Below are 18,191 nucleotides of genomic sequence, written 5' to 3'. Positions count from 1 at the left end.
ACAAACCCAGGCGGGGCAGGGGTGGTTGTGCAAGAGTAAAAGTGGGGAGACCTCTTAGGAGGCTACTGTAATAACACAGGTGAGAGACAATGGGATTAGAGCAGAGTGACGGCAATAGGGGATGAAAAGTGGTACAAACGAAATGTGTGTGTGTGTGTTAGTCGCTCAGTTGTGTTCACCTCTTTGAGACCCTATGGACTGTAACCCACCAGGCTCCTCTGTCCATGGGGTTTCCCAGGCAAGAATATTGGAGCAGGTTGCCATTTCCTTTTCCAGGGGATCTTCCTGACCCAGCTATCCAACCCACGTCTCCTGTGTCTCCTGCATTGCAGGCAAATTCTTTACCCACTGAGTCATCACGAAGCCCGTCTGAATGAGGGATCAAATGAGATAAAATGGCAACCCACTCCAGTATTCTTGCCTGGAGAATCCCATGGACAGAGGAACCTGGAGGGCCATAGTCCATGGGCTCACAAGAGTCAGACATGACTTAGCAACTAAACAAATCTCTATACTATTCCTAGGAAAGAGGGAATGACATGGGAACTGGACTTGAAAGCAGGAATTAGCCAAGCATCAAGAGAAGAAAATCAGGTCTACTGCTGCAGATAGAGCTCCTGATGAGAAGTGAGAGATGCATGAGGGTTCAGAAAATAAGTGAGTCAGCATCTTCCTCCTGAGGGTGAAGCAAATCTTCAAAAAAACCCATGAGGGCCAAACTACATATTCCATCCACTCCCCAACCTACTTCTCTGTGACTTCTATTCAGTCACAAAAGTAAAATGCAAACAGAGTTCCTAGAGGGGGGAAAAAAAAGGAAAACATGTGTAAGTGTGCAGCTGTCTTTCAGATTCCTAGGCTTAAATTCTATGAAAAGATCCTTAAGTGAAATCCTCTGAGACAGACTGGCATCCGGCCAGGGTACTAGGGCCAGCACCCCAGCTCCTAGGAAAATACCCAAGTATCTTGAACAACTGAATGTGTTTGGAGACCAGGGTCTCTCCTAAAATTTTTCTAAGAGGAAATATTTTTAACCCAGACATACCACAAGGCTCTCTCACAAGTCGGCCTATTTGGCTAGAAAATAGCCCCGAAAAGGAGAAAAACAACCTCTCCCCACTCACCTGGGGAGAGGGATTCACTGAGCCATTTAGATGAACAGAAAAATTGTGGATATGATTTATTCCATAAAATAGTACCTGTTGAAACTATGGAGAATTTGGCCTGTAGGAAAGCAAATGAGAGACATTTCTACTTGTTAGTACACTTTCTGAGCTTACCTGCAAGTTATTCTCCTATTCCTTCCCTTCTATTCCCTTTGCCAGGTAAAGTGCGTATGAGAAGGTGAGATTTGTTTCTTTAGAGTTTGTGTGGCCTGTGTATATTGCAGTGGAGGGGTTCAGAGGTTTTCTTGCTGTTTGGTTTTAAAGTTTCTCCTTCATTTATTTTCTCTCTGCCCTCTTCTACCCCCTTACACTTATTTTCTCCATCCATGTTTTTTTTGGCTGCAGGGAACTTTGAATCGCAACTTCAAAAGAAACCTGTAATGAAGCCTGGCTGATGTTTAACAGATCTGCCGCTGCAGGGGCCCAGTCCAACCGTTCCTTTGGCTCAACAGCCACAGAGGGTGAGTGAGCAAAGCACAGCTAAACCAGGGCACCCAGCTCTGTGCAGCACCGATTTCTCCACCTGTTCCCTTGGCTGTCATGTGCATCTGCCCTCCTGTCCTGAGATATATATCCAAGAGCATGCAACTGCAGGCACCACTCTCTGGCATGCTCCTTTAGGGCACCTCCCAGTCCACCCTCTTGAGGACCTGTTTAGAGGGAAGTGGACCATGCTCTGGGGCTTCCCAGGTGGTACTAGTGGTAAAGAACCTGTTTGGAAATGCAGGAGACACAAGAGACGTGGGCTCGATCCCTCAGTCAGGAAGGTACCCTGGAGGAGGGCATGGCAACCCACTCCAGTATTCTCACCTGGAGAATCCCCATGGGCAGAGGAGATGGGTGGGCTACAGGTTATGGAGTTGCAAAAGAATAAGACATGATTAAAGCAACTTAGCACAAACGCAAGCCTGGACCATGCTCTAGCATTGCTATATATAATAGTCTTTCTGCCCTCAAACTCCTCACCATCAAAACTCGGGCAATGAGGCAGAGAAGAGACAATAAGGCACCAAGACACAGAGACCTCAGCCCACCACAGGCATCAGAAAACAAATGCATGCCGTCATCATCCCATTGTCTGCTTCAGAGCATGGTGACACTAGGTGGCTGATGACTCGCTTAAACTATGCTCAGCCATTTATTTTTATTTGGTGATTGTCCTCCTCCACATGCTAATAGAGTGATGAAATCTGACCAAAACCAAAGCAAAGAGGCAAATACAATGTTCTAGATTTGGTTGGATACTAAACTCATGTGAAAAGGGGAGGTAGAGCAAGGGATGGAAAGTAGATTCAGCAGCAAAGCACCCTTCATCTCTGGGACATAATTTTAGAGAGAAAAACAACAAAAATAAGTCATGACCAAAAAAGAAGCTTCAGACTGCAAAGGTCACGGAAGCTGGGTTTCCCTTAGGGCATAGACATTCCCTTGACTTGGCTTTCTAAGATACATCTTAGGGCGTAGCCAATGACATTTGGGATTTTACTAAAGAGGACTTTCAAGCCCTCATTCCCACAGCAATTGTAGACCCTCTCTTAGGGTAGCTACGATGCAGAAACAGACATCTGGCCTATGTAGCCTTCACTTTCCACAAGCCAAGTTTCTCTATCTTGGTGATTCTGTTCAACTGGCTGGGTAATGTTATCTATAACTCATATCTCCTTCTGACCATTCCCAAGTCTGATAAATACTCTCCCTTTGATAGGTGCATCTGGGTTACAGATGTTTGGTGCCAGATTCCTCAGACTCTCTCCTCCTCTCAGAGCCTTTGGGAGAGGAACTCCTTTGGGCTACATTTCTGGTTTCTTGCTGTGGGTGGGGAAGAGGGAACATTAAGTAGGATTGGAAAAATGAAGAGGATTGTTCATAGAGCCATCACTGTACTTGCATGTTAGTAATCTGTCTATAGGTGTGTCCCCCACTTTCCAACCAATGTCTACTAAACTGGGAGTTCCTGAATAGAAGGACTCTGTGCCTGGCACACTCTGCTCCTCAAGAAATGTCTGATAAAACATTTGTTGAAGTTGGGTTCTTCAGAGTCACAGAATAAAGGAACTGTGAACTTGAGCACTGTGATTTAACTGTAACAATATGGATGCTCTGCCATGCCTGTCGTGTGGTACCTGAATGCTTAGTCGTGTCTACGCTCTGTGACCCTTTAGACTATAGCTCACCAGGTTCCTCTGTCCATAGGGTTTTTCCAGGCAAGAATACTGGACCAGGTTGCCATTTCCTTCTCCAGAGAATCTTCCCGACCCAGGGATCAAACCCATGTCTCCTGTGTCTCCTGCACTGAAGGTGAATTTTTACTTGCTGAGCCATCAGGGAAGCCCAACAGAGATGCTAGATACTGGTAATTTAGTTCAGAGACAACCACTAACTCCACTAAGTCATAAGCCCTCATAGAAATCCAGAGATCTACATCTCTGTGAAACCAAAGTCCTTTCAAACAATCTAAGCCACGGCACAGAAAAGCAGTCTACACTCTCTGTTCTGCTTTTAGTGTCTCAGATTGGATTTAAACCCGGGTATTTAGATAAAATTATTAAACCCCTCCACTAAAATATGAACACTTACTCTATGTATTCTTTATATTTGTCCTTTTGCTTGTCTTCCTGTGTCTGGCACATCAGAAAACTTGATAAATAATTGTTTTTCAAAATATGGTTCCTGCCAATAAGAGTTATGAAAAACGTTCACTGTTTTTAGTAATAAAAATTCAGCACAAGAAATACAAAGCAGAGAAAATGGAGTATGAATAAAAGGTCTGTGCATGAAATAAGTATAAGGGAACTGAGAAAAAGAAAACCTATCCTCTGCACTGTCTTCAGGTTTCTTCCCCTAAGAAATTCACAAATAAGTATCCTTTTTTAAAATCATATTAATAGGGCTATAAAAGTGTGTTTCTTATTGTGAATAAGCACTATACACTTGAGAAAATCCACCAGCATGAAAGACAGATCAGAATTAAGATGGGGGAAAAAAGGAAAAAGAAAAGTTTACTACAAATGAATTAGATATACTGCACTGGGAAAAAAATTCAGAATTCATCTTACTTTTAGCCTCAGAAAATGACTGCATCCTTAAAAACAGACTAATATAGAAAAATCAGAGCAAAGTCTTAAATGTATGATTGCTATGATTAAAAAATAAATTCAGCAGAAGATTTAGAAGATAAACTCAAGGAAATCTCCAAAAAACAGAACTAAATAATAATGAGATAGAACATATGAGAGGAAAAGGACAGAATAAATTCAGAAGATCAATCCTCAGAAATTTCAGAGGGGAAAAAGAGATCAGAGAATTAAGAAATATCAACCTAATAATTTCAGAAAATTTGCTGGAGATAAGGATGGCATCACCGACTCAATGGACGTGAGATTGAGCAAGCCCTGGGAGATGTGAAGGACAGGGAAGCCTGGCGTGCTGTAGTCCATGGGGTCTCAAAAGGCTGGACATGACTGAGCAACTGAGCAAATGAGCACCAAAGACGACAACAAGAGGCATGAGTCCAAACTGCAAGAATCACTGAATATCAACAAAAGAAGACTAAAAGGCCAGCCCTTAAAAAAAGTATCATGAAATCCCTAAAGTAACATGGCTAAACATTCAAAATGATTTTTAATAGGAAAAAAAATCACCTCTCAAACACATTATTATCAGAATAGAAGCTAGAGACAATATAATGAATTCCTTCAAAAATTTAAGAGAAAATATTTCCCAACTCAAATTTTACACCAGGACAAACTATCCGTTTTGGGTAAAGGCAAAATAAAAGCATTTTGAGAAATGCTTTTCTGGAAGTTACCTAAAACATCCTTTCTTAGAAAGTTACTTAAGGAGGTTTTCCAGGAAAAAATTAAGCTGTAAATTAAGAGATATTCATCCAATTCAGGACACAGTGACTCCAATCCCCACCAAAAAAAAAAAAAAAAATCAGAGAAATTTCAGGATAACAACTCTGCAGCAGAACTAAGTATAACTGGTGAAGTTGGAAGAGGAGGGAAAAGTGGAATGAACTGGAAGGGAGAGCTCCAGAGGAGTGTTAAAAAAATAAAAAGACACTTTCTATAGATCTATTTACCTATTCTATAGATATGATAAAGCATTTGAAAATGAAGACATCAGAAAGGAAGGAAGATAGAAGGGAAGGAGGAAATAGAGACGCAAGGGATAGGGTACATGTGTATGGGGAAGTAGAAGAGCTTTGCCAGAAAGAAAGCATAGTAATAGAACAAAACCTTGCTCTGCAACCAAAAGAAAAATGTTTTATAGTCACAATATTATAAATATATATAACTGAGGCAACTAAAAACAGTAAAATTAAAACATTAATTTTAAAATATATTAAAAAATGCAGATGTGATGTGGGAGAAAAGTAAAACTCTCATCATTATAATAAAAGCAAGTCATAATATTTAAAATTAATGTTTAAACATAATGTTTAAAATTGATGAAAATAAGCTGATCCAGTGGTTTGGACTCTGCACTTTCACTGCCAAAGGCTTCGGTTTGATCCCTGGTCAGGGAACAAATGCAAGCCATATGCATGTTCCCTACCCAGATTTTTTTTTTAATCAAATAGATGAATCAAGTAATATAAATATAATGTTTGGATATATGTATATGGAGGTTATTACCAAAAAGGCAAGTAAAATAATTAAAGATGGGAGTAAGGCTACAGAGTAGAGAGAAGGACGAGGAAGAGTTAGGCAGAGGATTGCCATTCCTTATTTTTTGGTACAACTGTCTTTGGTACATTTGATATTTTAACCAGGGGCATTTATTTGGGCTTCCCTGTGGCTCAGTGATAAAGAATCTGACTGCCAATGCAGGAGTTTGATCCCTGGGTCAGGAACATCCCCTGGAGAAGGAAATGGCCACCCATTCCAGCATTCTTGCCCAGGAAACCCCATGGACAGCGGAACCAGGTGGGCTACAGTCCATGGGGTCACAAAAGAGTCAGATACAACTTAACAACTAAACAGCAACAACAACCAAAAAAGTATGAATAGTTCCTTTTATTCTGCAAAGCAAGTTTTGCATGTAAGGATAAGAAAGTTTGAAACACGTCTGGGTCCACAGATAGAAAAGGATAAGTTACCATGGCAACTCCGAAGCAGTAAGGTGAATAAGTTATAAACCCCTGGGTACGAGCAGTGGCAGTAAGGATTCAGAGATAAGGGGCCACTCTAAGGAGAAAGATGCAGAGGTACCATGCAAGACATCTCTCTCAGTCAAGGCAGTGCGTTGTTGTCATGAGCTAGTAGACGAATGAGAACAAGCCAGATTTGCCTGGAGAGCTCTCTGGAGATCCTGAGTTGGCAAACACTGTTGTTAGTGAGGTTTAGCTTCTGCTTAAGGTTATCAAAATCTAAAAACCAAACCCAAACAGAATCTTTCTTATGCAAATATTTCTGGTAATATGATCAGTTCCCTGGGTATTATTATGTAAACAAAGGCTTCCCATCTGTCAGTTCTAATAATGATAATAACTAATGTTAGTTTAGAACTATTTTTGTACTCTGAAAACTTTAGAGTTACCAAGGACTTTCCTGTACCTTGCTTCCCTGGTGGCTCAGATGGTAAAGAATTTGCCTGCAATGCAGGAGATCCGAGTTCAATCTTTGGGTCAGGGAGATCCCCTGGAAAAGGGAATGGCTACCCACTCCAATATTCTTGCCTGGAGAATTCCATGAATGGGCTACAGTCCATGGGGTTGCAAAGAGTCAGACACGACTGAGTGACTAACACACTTCTTGTACCTTATTTCATTTGCATCACAAAATAACCCAAAGATATAGGTAATGCCAAGTATTACTGCAACCACCCTCATTTTATAGACAAGACATCTGAGTTTCTAAAAGTGACTTGCACAATTTACATAGCTGGTTAAGTAGCAAGGGCTCTGGAATTCAGCTCTGTTCCCTCTCTGCAAATCTTACCATTTTTGACATCACATGTCTGAGATATAGGAGACTCTATTAATTGGTTCTAACCACCTACACATAGGGGCATCAAGAGGACTGCCCACACACAAGACCACGAATTACCACACAAATCATGTCCGAAAAATTCAAAGGCAGCCATTCAGGTATTGGGTGGAAACTGAGATCCAATCCTCCCACCTCCCACCAACGCAACACCCTAGCTCTGGTGTGAGGCATTTTATATTTCATACAAAGGTACAAGTTATAAGTAGGGAACCCTTGTCCATATGCACAAATTAACAAGTTTACCACCACGTCTAGCCTTTCTTAACTCCCTCTAACAGTCCTCAACCCCAGCACCAACCATCAAGCAGAAATCCTCCTACTGGCTTCTGTCTCACAACAGATGACACATCAGATTCATTTATTCATTAAAATAAACATAAAATAGATGACTATGTTTCAGCTGCTGCTCTAGGCACTGGAATGTAACAAGAACTGATATTCTAGGCCAGGGAAAGACAAATAAACAAGTGCACAAGAAAAAAAACAAAAGTGATAAGTGTTATGGAGATAATTTAAATTAGTTTACATAATAGAGATTGACTAGTCAACTTAGATTGGGCGATCAGGAAAGCTCTCACCAAGAGGTGACATTTAAATAGATGTTGGAATGACAAGAGAAAATTCACCAAGGGAAGATTAAGGAAAAGAAGATTCCAAGATGAAACAGCTAGTACAAAGCTCTGGGGCAGGGACAAGCTTAATGTGTTCAATGGAAAAGACTAGAGTCTGTGAGGCTGTGTAGTGCGGGTGTGGAGAACCAGGATGGGGTGGGAGAGACGCTGGAGAGGTAGACAGGGGTCAGGTTGTAATCCAGGAGACAGGAGTGGGGCTCAGATTTTATTCTAAGTGTAGTAGGAAAACATGTAAGGAGGGAAGTGACCGGACCTGATGTACATTTCCAGTGGGATTGTTCCAAATATTGCGTGAAATTTAATGGAGGAAAAAAGGAAGACTGCACTTGTGCTTAGATGTGAAACATCTTAAGTTCAAAAGGCTGCGGAACTGCTCAATCTACATCAGAGACTACGCACACATGGGGCCTCCTCATGAATTTGTGCTACTTTGCTGGAAACCTAAGACTGTGGAAAGAACGGAAGTGAAAGTGTTAGTTGCTCGGTCGTGTCCAACTCTTTGCAATATATGGACTGTAGCCTGTCCATGGAATTCTCCAGGCAAGAGTACTGGAGTGGGTTGCCATTTCCTCCTCCAGTGGGTCTTCCCAACCCAGGGATTGAACCTGGGTCTCCTGACTCCTGTATGAGTGGTGTCTATCAATGTGTACCTCGTTTGTTCTCTGCAAAGATGCCCTGGCTTCCTTGGACAGATAAAGTCGTTCAGCTCTCCTGTATCTCAAGCACCTGGTGCGTGCACAGTTCACACCACATCCACAGTTGTGTGCTTCAAAGAAACTGAGTTTGGTAAAGGTCGTGTTTTCATCTTAGTCATCCATGTGTCCCTAATTACCCAGCACAACATCTAGGACTTGATGAAAGCTCACCGATATCTGGTGGAGTAATCATTTTATTTGGAGGTTGAGCGAACACTCTTTTGTCTCCAGAAGCCAAAACGATAAAATGATGTCAGGAATGCACCCTCCAAGCAGGACACCCCCTAGCCCCGGTCCCTTACCTCCTGGGTGAGTCAGGGTCGAAGCAGGTCTTGCGCACCTCGGTCACGTCTGGGTCACAGCAGTCGCCCTCGTCAAAGTCATTCAGCATGTTGTTGCACCCCATGTGGCAGAGCCCATCCTTGCGGTTCCAGGAGTAGCACCGGCCCTGCAGGCGGCAGTCTCCCCCGTCGTAGCCCGTGAGTGGATGCTCGCACTCGGGGTCACAGTGATCGTTGCCGATTTTGCTGGGCTCACAGTTCACCAGCACAATGCGGTGGCGCAGGGTGGAGTTGTGGACGCGGTGGACGCTCAGCTGCCAGCTGATGTTGTAGCGGCTGAAGGCCTCATTGAGCACCTCGTGCTGCCGACGGATCTGCTCCTCACTCACCGTGGGGTTCAGACCCTTGTCGTCATAGATGTTCACCACCCGGTAGCGGATCACCTTCTCTCCCCGGAGGGGCCAGTGCCCATTGTACTGAGAGATCAATTCCACATTGTCACATGCTGTCTGCCCACAGAGCGGGGGCTGCAGAGGGGACAGAATCTCAGGCTTTGACTCAAAGCCCTGGAGAACCTCACGCCGTGGGTACTTCCCGTCTCTAAAGGGGACCCACTGTTCTTCCAGGGGCTCAAAACTGGCGGTCAGTAGCAGGGTGGTCAAATCCTTCACCTCCAGTGGCTGCTGAGGTCTGTGCTGAAGGTGGCTTTGTGGGCGGGCTGTCGACCAGAAGACCAGGGTGCCCAGGTGTCCACGGAAAGAGTGCCCATCCTCCGAGCTGTCCCCCCCAAGGAGGAGAGAGCGACAAGATGCCATGAAGGGGCTGTTCAAGGGACCAGACTGATCTCGACTACTAGCCACCTGAGTGCCATCCACATACAAGGCCATGCGCTGTCCATCATAAGTGGCTGCCAGATGTGTCCACTTGCCCGGTTGGTAGCGACTGTGGCCCATCACAGTGGTGGCTTTCTTCACTCGGTCGGTGCGAAGAGAGAAGAAGAAGCGAGCATCTCGCCTTCCCACATCCTTCCCCGAGCGGATCCCCAGGGCCCAGCCCTTGTCACTGGTAGTGTGGGAGCAGTTATCAAACACACCTGGGAAAGAAGGAAGAGTCGAGGGAGAAATACCAGATACAAAAGGGATGGAGAAAGGGAGAAGAAAACCTGTATAAATAGCAAGAATGTAGGTTTTTAATGGGAAAAAAAATTGATACAGAGTCAGTCCCCACCTAAGATGTTTGTCCAGTACCCCATATTAGATGTTCTGGCAACATCTTTCCCCAAGGGAATTTAATTTGAGATTCCATCCAATTTAACGCATTCCAGTATTTTTAAATAACCAAAATGGAAGCTGGAAGGGGATTGGTCACAGTGCAAGTGGCAAATATCCTCACTACTTTTTCACAAACATTTCTCATGCTGACTCCATATCCATGCCTTCTTCTCTTTCCACTTCCTTAGAATTCACAAGGGCCTTTGTAGTTTTTACAAAAGATAGTAATCTACCACCCTCGAAAGATCTTTTTTTTTTCTATTGAATATTGAAATGACAATTCCTGTGGGAAAATAAGGAAAAGACTGTAACATCCTAGACATGTTATTTCCTCTGATGCCTAAGGGCAACGACACCCATCTGAAGTGAACAGGTGTTCCCCAAAGTAAGCAAAGGAGCATTGCCCCATGGTTCTAGACTATAAAAACCTAGTCAAACTATAAGAATGATTGTTCTTATGACCCATAATGCCTCCCACAGTACAGAAGTGGAACCTTTCCAGATAAATGAAGCTCCTTACCACATGCTGCCGTAGCATCTTATTCATTGCAGGCCCAGGGCTATTAAGTCCCATAAACAAAGCAGAGAATTCCTGTAGATAACTATAGCACTAAGAATTTGGCAGCAGGAAGGAGTAGTCATATGTAACAGATGAAAGAGGAAGCCTCAGACAATATGGAGGCCTTGAATGTTCCTGGCAAAGCCATCTGCAGTTATGAGCCCACCACCTCCTCCCAGTACCTCTTCCAGTACATAGGAAGAGTCTATGTAATTTACACAGTCTTGTAATTTACGTAGAGGTAGTACATTCACATAGGAAATGCTTAGTAAATAGTGCTTTAAGAATGAATGCATGATAGAAAAGTTGACTGGCCTTTAGATAGACACAGGAGGCTAACATCAAGAGTCATTCTTCCCCAGCCCCCAACCCACCCCCTAGGCAAGAACTTTACTTATTCCTCTGAACTCCTATGTAATGCACTCAAATGGTACTATCCTATGGAGAATCTGAATTTTAAAGCCATGAGTCTCCCCATTCTAATTGCAGGCAAGTATCAAAAGTAGCTATGCTTTCATGAAAGGATAGATTATCTTCTCTTCTATCTCTAGTGTAAATCAATAAATTGTGATTTAAAAAAAATAAAATGTTCTTTTTAACAAAGGCAACTCCTCCCTAATCTAGTAATTCTACCAATTATACTTACAAGTGATGACTAGGTGTAATAAAATAGTGATATTCTGGTTTTGTATTGAGAGAGTCAATTCCTAGGCAGATTGATAAGAAGTCTAGAGGTTCCCAAGGAGAGAGGGGTCTTGAGGAAGAGGAAAGGGCAAATATTTCTTTTCCTCTAAATTTCTTAGTCTTAGTCACATATTTTTTTTTAAGCCTCAAACTGATGATTACACAACAAACAACTCAGTTTAAACTCTGTACTAGTGACTATATAACAAAAATGTATCCTGACGGAGGACAGTTTCTCCTTCCTGAAAACCTTCTGGCTAATCTTGATAACTTCAGTTCAGTTCAGTCGCTCAGTCATGTCCAACTCTTTGCGACCCCATGTCGCAGCACACCAGGCCTCCCTGTCCATCACCAGCTCCCGGAGTTCACTTAAATTCATGTCCATCGAGTCGGTGATGCCATCCAGCCATCTCATCCTGGGTCATCCCCTTCTCTTCCTGCCCCCAATCCCTCCCAGCATCAGGGTCTTTTCCAATGAGTCAACTCTTTGCTTGAGGTGGCCAAAGTATTGGAATTTCAGCTTCAGCATCAGTCCTTCCAATGAACATCCAGGACTGATCTCCTTTAGGATGGACTGGTTGGATCTCCTTGCAGTCCAAGGGACTCTCAAGAGTCTTCTCCAACAACACAGTTCAAAAGCATCAATTCTTCAGTGCTCAGCTTTCTTCACAGTCCAACTTTCACTTCCATACATGACCACTGGAAAAACCATCGCCTTGACTAGATGGACCTTTGTTGGCAAAGTAATGTCTCTGCTTTTGAATATGCTATCTAGGTTGGTTATAACTTTCCTTCCAAGGAGCAAGCGTCCTTTAATTTCATGGCTGCAATCAACATCTGCAGTGATTTTGGAGCCCAATAAAATAAAGTCTGACACTGTTTCCACTATTTCCCCATCTATTTCCCATGAAGTGATGGGGCCAGATGCCACAATCTTTGTTTTTTGAATGTTGAGCTTTAAACCAACTTTTTCAATCTCCTCTTTCACTTTCATCAGGAGGCTTTTTAGTTCTTCTTCACTTTCTGTCATAAAGGTGGTATCATCTGCATATCTGAGGTTGATATTTCTCCTGGCAATCTTGATTCCAGCTTGTGCTTCTTGCAGCCCAGCATTTCTCATGATGTACTCTACATATAAGTTAAATAAGCAAGGTGACAGTATACAGCCTTGATGTACACCTTTTCCTATTTGGAACCAGTCTGTTGTTCCATGTCCAGTTCTAACTGTTGCTTCCTGACCTTCTTGAGAAACCTGATATCTTAGAATGTATATTATGGGAGTGGGTCTGGTAGGATCTTTCTGTTATTAAGTTCTAAGCCTATTATCCTAAAATTTAAATTGTGGGAGTGGGTTTGGTAAATTTTTCACAAACTTGAGACATTCTTTTGATTTATTGTAATAATTAATTAAAAAGTATATAACTCCATAGCTAACTCTATTGAGGGGGGCATTCTCTGTTCCTCTTCTGATGTCTATGTCAGAAGATTTTTCTGTCCCTTTTCCGTTCTTGCGCCAGGCTGTGATGGCACAGGAGCGGCTGAGAGGAGCTACCCCATGTCAGAGGTCAGAGAGGAGCAACCCAAACTTCAAGGAGCAGCAGCTGTGAGCAGGAGGGCTGAGAGGAGCTACTCCATGTTCAAGGTCAGGAGGGGCAACTCGTCCAAGATAAGGAGCAGCAGCTGCACTTTATTGGAGCAGCCGTGAAGAGATACCCCACATCCAAGGTAAGAGAAACCCAAGTAAGACAGTAGTTATTGTGAGAGGGCATCAGAGGGCACACACACTGAAACCATAATCACAGAAAACTAGCCAATCTGATCACATGGACCACAGCCTTGTCTAACTCAGTGAAACTAAGCCATGCCAAGGGGGGCCACCCATGATGGAAGGGTCACAGAAAGTGGTCCACTGGAGAAGGGAATGGCAAACCACTTCAGTATTCTTGCCTTGAGAACCCCATGAACAGTAGGAAAAGGCAAAATGATAGGATACTGAAAGAGGAACTCCCCAGGTCAGTAGGTGCCCAATATGCCACTGGAGATCAGTGGAGAAATAACTCCAGAAAGAATGAAGGGATGGAGCTAAAGCAAAAATAATACCCAGTTGTGGATGTGACTGGTGATAGAAGCAAGGTCCGATGCTGTAAAGAGCAATATTTCATAGGAACCTGGAATGTTAGGTCCACGAATCAAGGTAAATTGGAAGTGGTCAAACAGGAAATGGCAAGAGTGAATGTCGACATTCTAGGAATCAGCGAACTAAGATGGAGTGGAAAGGATGAATTTAACTCAGATGACCATTATATCTACTACTGTGGGCAGGAATCTCTCAGAAGAAATGGAGTAGCCATCATAGTCAACAAAAGAGTCTGAAATGCAGTACTTGGATGCAATCTCAAAAATGACAGAATGATCTCTGTTCATTTCCAAGGCAAACCATTCAGTATCACAGTAATCCAAGCCTATGTCCCAACCATTAACACTGAAGAAGCTAAACTTGAACGGTTCTCTGAAGACCTATAAGACGTTTTAGAACTAACACCCAAAACAGATGACCTTTTCATTATAGGGGACTGGAATGCAAAAGTAGGAACTCAAGAAACACCTGGAGTAACAGGCAAATTTGGCCTTGGAATACGGAATGAAGCAGGGCAAAGGCTAATAGAGTTTTGCCAAGAGAACGCACTGGTCATAGCAAACACCTCTTCCAACAACACAAGAGAAGACTCTACACATGGACATCACCAGATATGGTCAACACCGAAATCAGATTGATTATATTCTTTGCAGCCAAAGATGGAGAAGCTCTATACAGTCAGCAAAAACAAGATCGGGATCTGACTGTGGCTCAGATCATGAACTCCTTATTGCCAAAATCAGACTAAAATTGAAGAAAGTGGGGAAAACCACTAGACCATTCAGGTATGACCTAAATCAAATCCCTTATGATTATGCAGTGGAAGTGAGAAATAGATTTAAGGGACTAGATCTGATAGATAGAGTGCCTGATGAACTATGGACAGAGGTTCGTGACATTGTACAGGAGACAGGGATCAAGACCATCCCCATGGAAAAGAAATGCAATAAAGCAAAATGGCTGTCTGGGGAGGCCTTACAAATAGCTGTGAAAAGAAGAGAAGTGAAAAGCAAAGGAGAAAAGGAAAGATATAAGCATCTGAATGCAGAGTTCCAAAGAATAGCAAGAAGAGATAAGAAAGCCTTTCTTAGCGATCAACACAAAGAAATAGAGGAAAACAACAGAATGGGAAAGACTAGAGATCTCTTCAAGAAAATTAGAGATACCAGGGAACATTTCAGGCAAAGATGAGCTCGATAAAGGACAGAAATAATATGGACCTAACAGAAGCAGAAGATATTAAGAAGCGGTGGCAAGAATACACAGAAGAACTGTACAAAAAAGATCTTCATGACCAAGATAATCACAATGGTGTGATCACTCACCTAGAGCCAGACATCCTGGAATGTGAAGTCAAGTGAGCCTTAGAAACCATCACTATGAACAAAGCTAGTGGAAGTGATGGAATTCCAGTTGAGCTATTTCAAATCCTGAAAGATGATGCTGTGAAAGTGCTGCACTCAATATGCCAGGACACTGGGAAAACTCAGCAGTGGCCACAGGACTGGAAAAGGTCAGTTTTCATTCCAATCCCAAAGAAAGGCAATGCCAAAGAATGCTCAAACTCCCGCACAATTGCACTCATTTCACATGCTAGCAAAGTCATGCTCAAAATTCTCCAAGCCAGGCTTCAGCAATACATGAACCATGAAATTCCAGATGTTCAAGCTGGTTTTAGAAAAGGTGGAAAAACCAGAGATCACATTGCCAACATCCACTGGATCATCGAAAAAGCAAGAGAGTTCCAGAAGAACATCTATTTCTGCTTTATTGACTATGCCAAATCCTTTCACTGTGTGGATCACAATAAACTGTGGAAAATTCTGAAAGAGATGGGAATACCAGACCACCTAACCTGCCTCTTGAGAAACCTATATGCAGGTCAGGAAGCAACAGTTAGAACTGGACATGGAACAACAGACTGGTTCCAAATAGGAAAAGGAGTACATCAAGGCTGTATATTGTCACCCTGCTTACTTAACTTATATGCAGAGTACATCATGAGAAACACTGGGCTGGAAGAAGCACAAGCTGGAATCAAGATTTCCGGGAGAAATATCAATAACCTCAGATATGCAGATGACACCACCCTTATGGCAGAAAGTGAAGAGGAACTAAAAAGCCTCCTGATGAAAGTGAAAGAGGAGAGTGAAAAAGATGGCTTAAAGCTCAACATTCAGAAAACGAAGATCGTGGCATCTGGTCCCATCATTTCATGGGAAATAGATGGGGAATCAGTGGAAACAGTGTCAGACTTTATTTTATTGGGCTCCAAAATCACTGCAGATGGTGATTGCAGCCATGAAATTAAAAGATGCTTACTCCTTGGAAGGAAAGTTATGACCAACCTAGATAGCATATTCAAAAGCAGAGACGTTACTTTGCCAACAAAGGTCCATCTAGTCAAGGTTATAGTTTTTCCAGTGGTCATGTATGGATGTGAAAGTTGGACTTTGAAGAATACTGAGCATTAAATAACTGATGCTTTTGAACTGCGTTGTTGGAGAAGACTCTTGAGAGTCCCTTGGACTGCAAGGAGATCCAACCAGTCCATCCTAAAGGAGATCAGTCCTGGATGTTCATTGGAAGGACTGATGCTGAGGCTGAAACTCCAATATTTTGGCCACCTCATGTAAAGAGTTGACTCATTGGAAAAGACCATGATGCTGAGAGGGATTGGGAGCAGGAGGAAAAGGAGATGGCAGAGGATGAGATGGCTGGATGGCATCACCGACTCGATGGACATGAGTTTAGGTAAACTTCGGGAGTTGGTGATGGACAGAGAGGCCTGGCATGCTGCGTGCAATTCATGGGGTCGCAAAGAGTCAGACATGACTGAGCAACTGAACTTTCACTTTAACAAAACTCTGCTATACAAAACCTTTTTAGTGATCAAGACTGGTCCCTGGTCCCAAAGTTAAATCTTCTTCGGGTATCACGAATCCAATAACATTTACCATAAGCTATCAATATTGGGTTTTTATTGTATGCTTGTTTTTACAATGAGGTTTTTAAGGTAATGGAGTATAAGAATTACTCCTTTACATATTCTTATGTGGGTGGATTTTCAAAAGAGCAGACAAAACTAGTGAGATCAACAATAAATTCCCCGCTTCACAGTTTCTGCTTGGTTCACTAATTTTCGAAAATGCGCTTAGCCTTAATCATGTCCATCTACTGACCTATGAAAAAAAGTGCTGCAATATTTAATATCAGAACCATGGAATTACTCTCAACCTGTAAATATCTGCTGGTTTTTAAGAGGAGAATTGAGGAGGAGACTATTTCATATTTGTTGCATATATACAAGTATATATGAGTTGGGGTATAAATTATTAGGCTTGACATATAAATTACTAGATAATTAGCTTGTCACTTGCCAAAATCTTATAATTGCAATTCGAAGCATTTTAACTTATTGTCCTTAGAACATAATTCTAAAATGTAATTGTTTCTACTTAGTTATCTTGTTGTTTAGTCACTGAGTTGTATCTGACTTTTAGCAACCCTGTAGGACATACCCCCACCAGGCTCCTCTGTCCACAGGATTTCCCAGGCAAGAATACTGGAGTGGGTTGCCATTTCCTTCTCCAGGCAATCTTCCTGACAGAAAGACTGAACAACATCTCCTGCAGTGGCAGGTGGATTCTTTACCACTGTGTACCTGGGAAGTCTATTTAACCCAAAGGAAGCTATTAAAATTATTAAAATTATAGTGTGTCTAAAATTTTATCTCTAACTTCTTGACACACTACACAGAAGATGGACTTTTCTTATTAGTTCTGATATAATCTAAATTTTAGTAATTATATTATTAATAGAAAGGATTTATTGGCCAAGGGTATTAAAATAGTTCTAGTTGGGAGTTGTAGGAAGTATATAGAAGTATTACTTTTTAAATGATTATGAAAGTAAAGATTCTTTACTTTCATTTAATAAGATGTCCAAGCAGTATATGTGAAACCTTACTAGGTACCTGGATAACTGCATTTTATTTCTTGTATTACCACTTTTCATACTTCATCTATAGGAAGAGGGCAAATAGTTGGTGAAGCATTGCCCTGCACTCATTCCAGGAAAGAAAAGAAGCAATTTAACAAATAGAATTTTCTAATCCAATTACTGTGAACTGAACATGTGTACTCCCTACCACCTCCCATATTCATTTATAGGAACCCTGTCTCATGTAATGATATCTGGAGACAGGGCCTTTTGGGAGGTTATTAGGTCATAAGGGTGGTGCCCTCATGATGGGATTAGTGTCCTTTTAAGAAGGACAGAGCTAGCCCCTCTTTCTGCTCTCCACTATCTGAGGATACAAGCAGACAGACAAACATCTGCCAACCAAGAAGAGGATTCTCACTGGACTCCAGATCTGCTGGTGCCTTCATCTTAGATTTCCTTGCCTCCAGAACAGTGAGAAATGAATTTCTCTTGTTTAAGACACCCATTCACCTAAAGGGGTAGGATGGAAGGAAGAAGGGAGGCTCAAAAGGGAGGGGGTACATATGTAATTATGATTGGTTCACCTTGTTGTTTAGCAGGAACCAAGACAGCATTGTAAAGCATATGCGTGCATGCTAAATTGCTTCAGTCATGTCCAACTCTGTGCGACCCTATGGAGTGTAGGCTGCCAGGCTCCTCTGTCCATGGGGAATCTCCAGGCAAGAATACTGGAGTAGGTAGCCATTTCCTCCTCCAGGGGATCTTCCTGACCCAGGGATTGAACCTGTGTCTCTTACGTTTCCTGCACTGGCAGGCAGGTTCTTT

The 18,191-nt window shown here is 42.4% G+C and overlaps 1 protein-coding gene across 1 annotated transcript in view; it reads right to left on the bottom strand.

The window, feature by feature from the left end:
- The window catches only part of PAPPA2 (pappalysin 2), a 318,373-nt gene that overhangs the window by 261,891 nt on the left and 38,291 nt on the right, over positions 1-18,191 (bottom strand). Inside the window, exon 2 of the mRNA XM_069546135.1 lies at positions 8,792-9,863. Coding sequence (XP_069402236.1) covers positions 8,792-9,863 — 1,072 coding nt within the window. The remainder of the gene's footprint in view (positions 1-8,791; positions 9,864-18,191) is intronic.

This window comes from Ovis canadensis, chromosome 12 (assembly GCF_042477335.2).
Source record: "Ovis canadensis isolate MfBH-ARS-UI-01 breed Bighorn chromosome 12, ARS-UI_OviCan_v2, whole genome shotgun sequence".
In the NCBI taxonomy this organism is placed as follows: Eukaryota; Metazoa; Chordata; class Mammalia; order Artiodactyla; family Bovidae; genus Ovis; species Ovis canadensis.
This window is presented reverse-complemented; position numbering and strand designations above follow the sequence as displayed.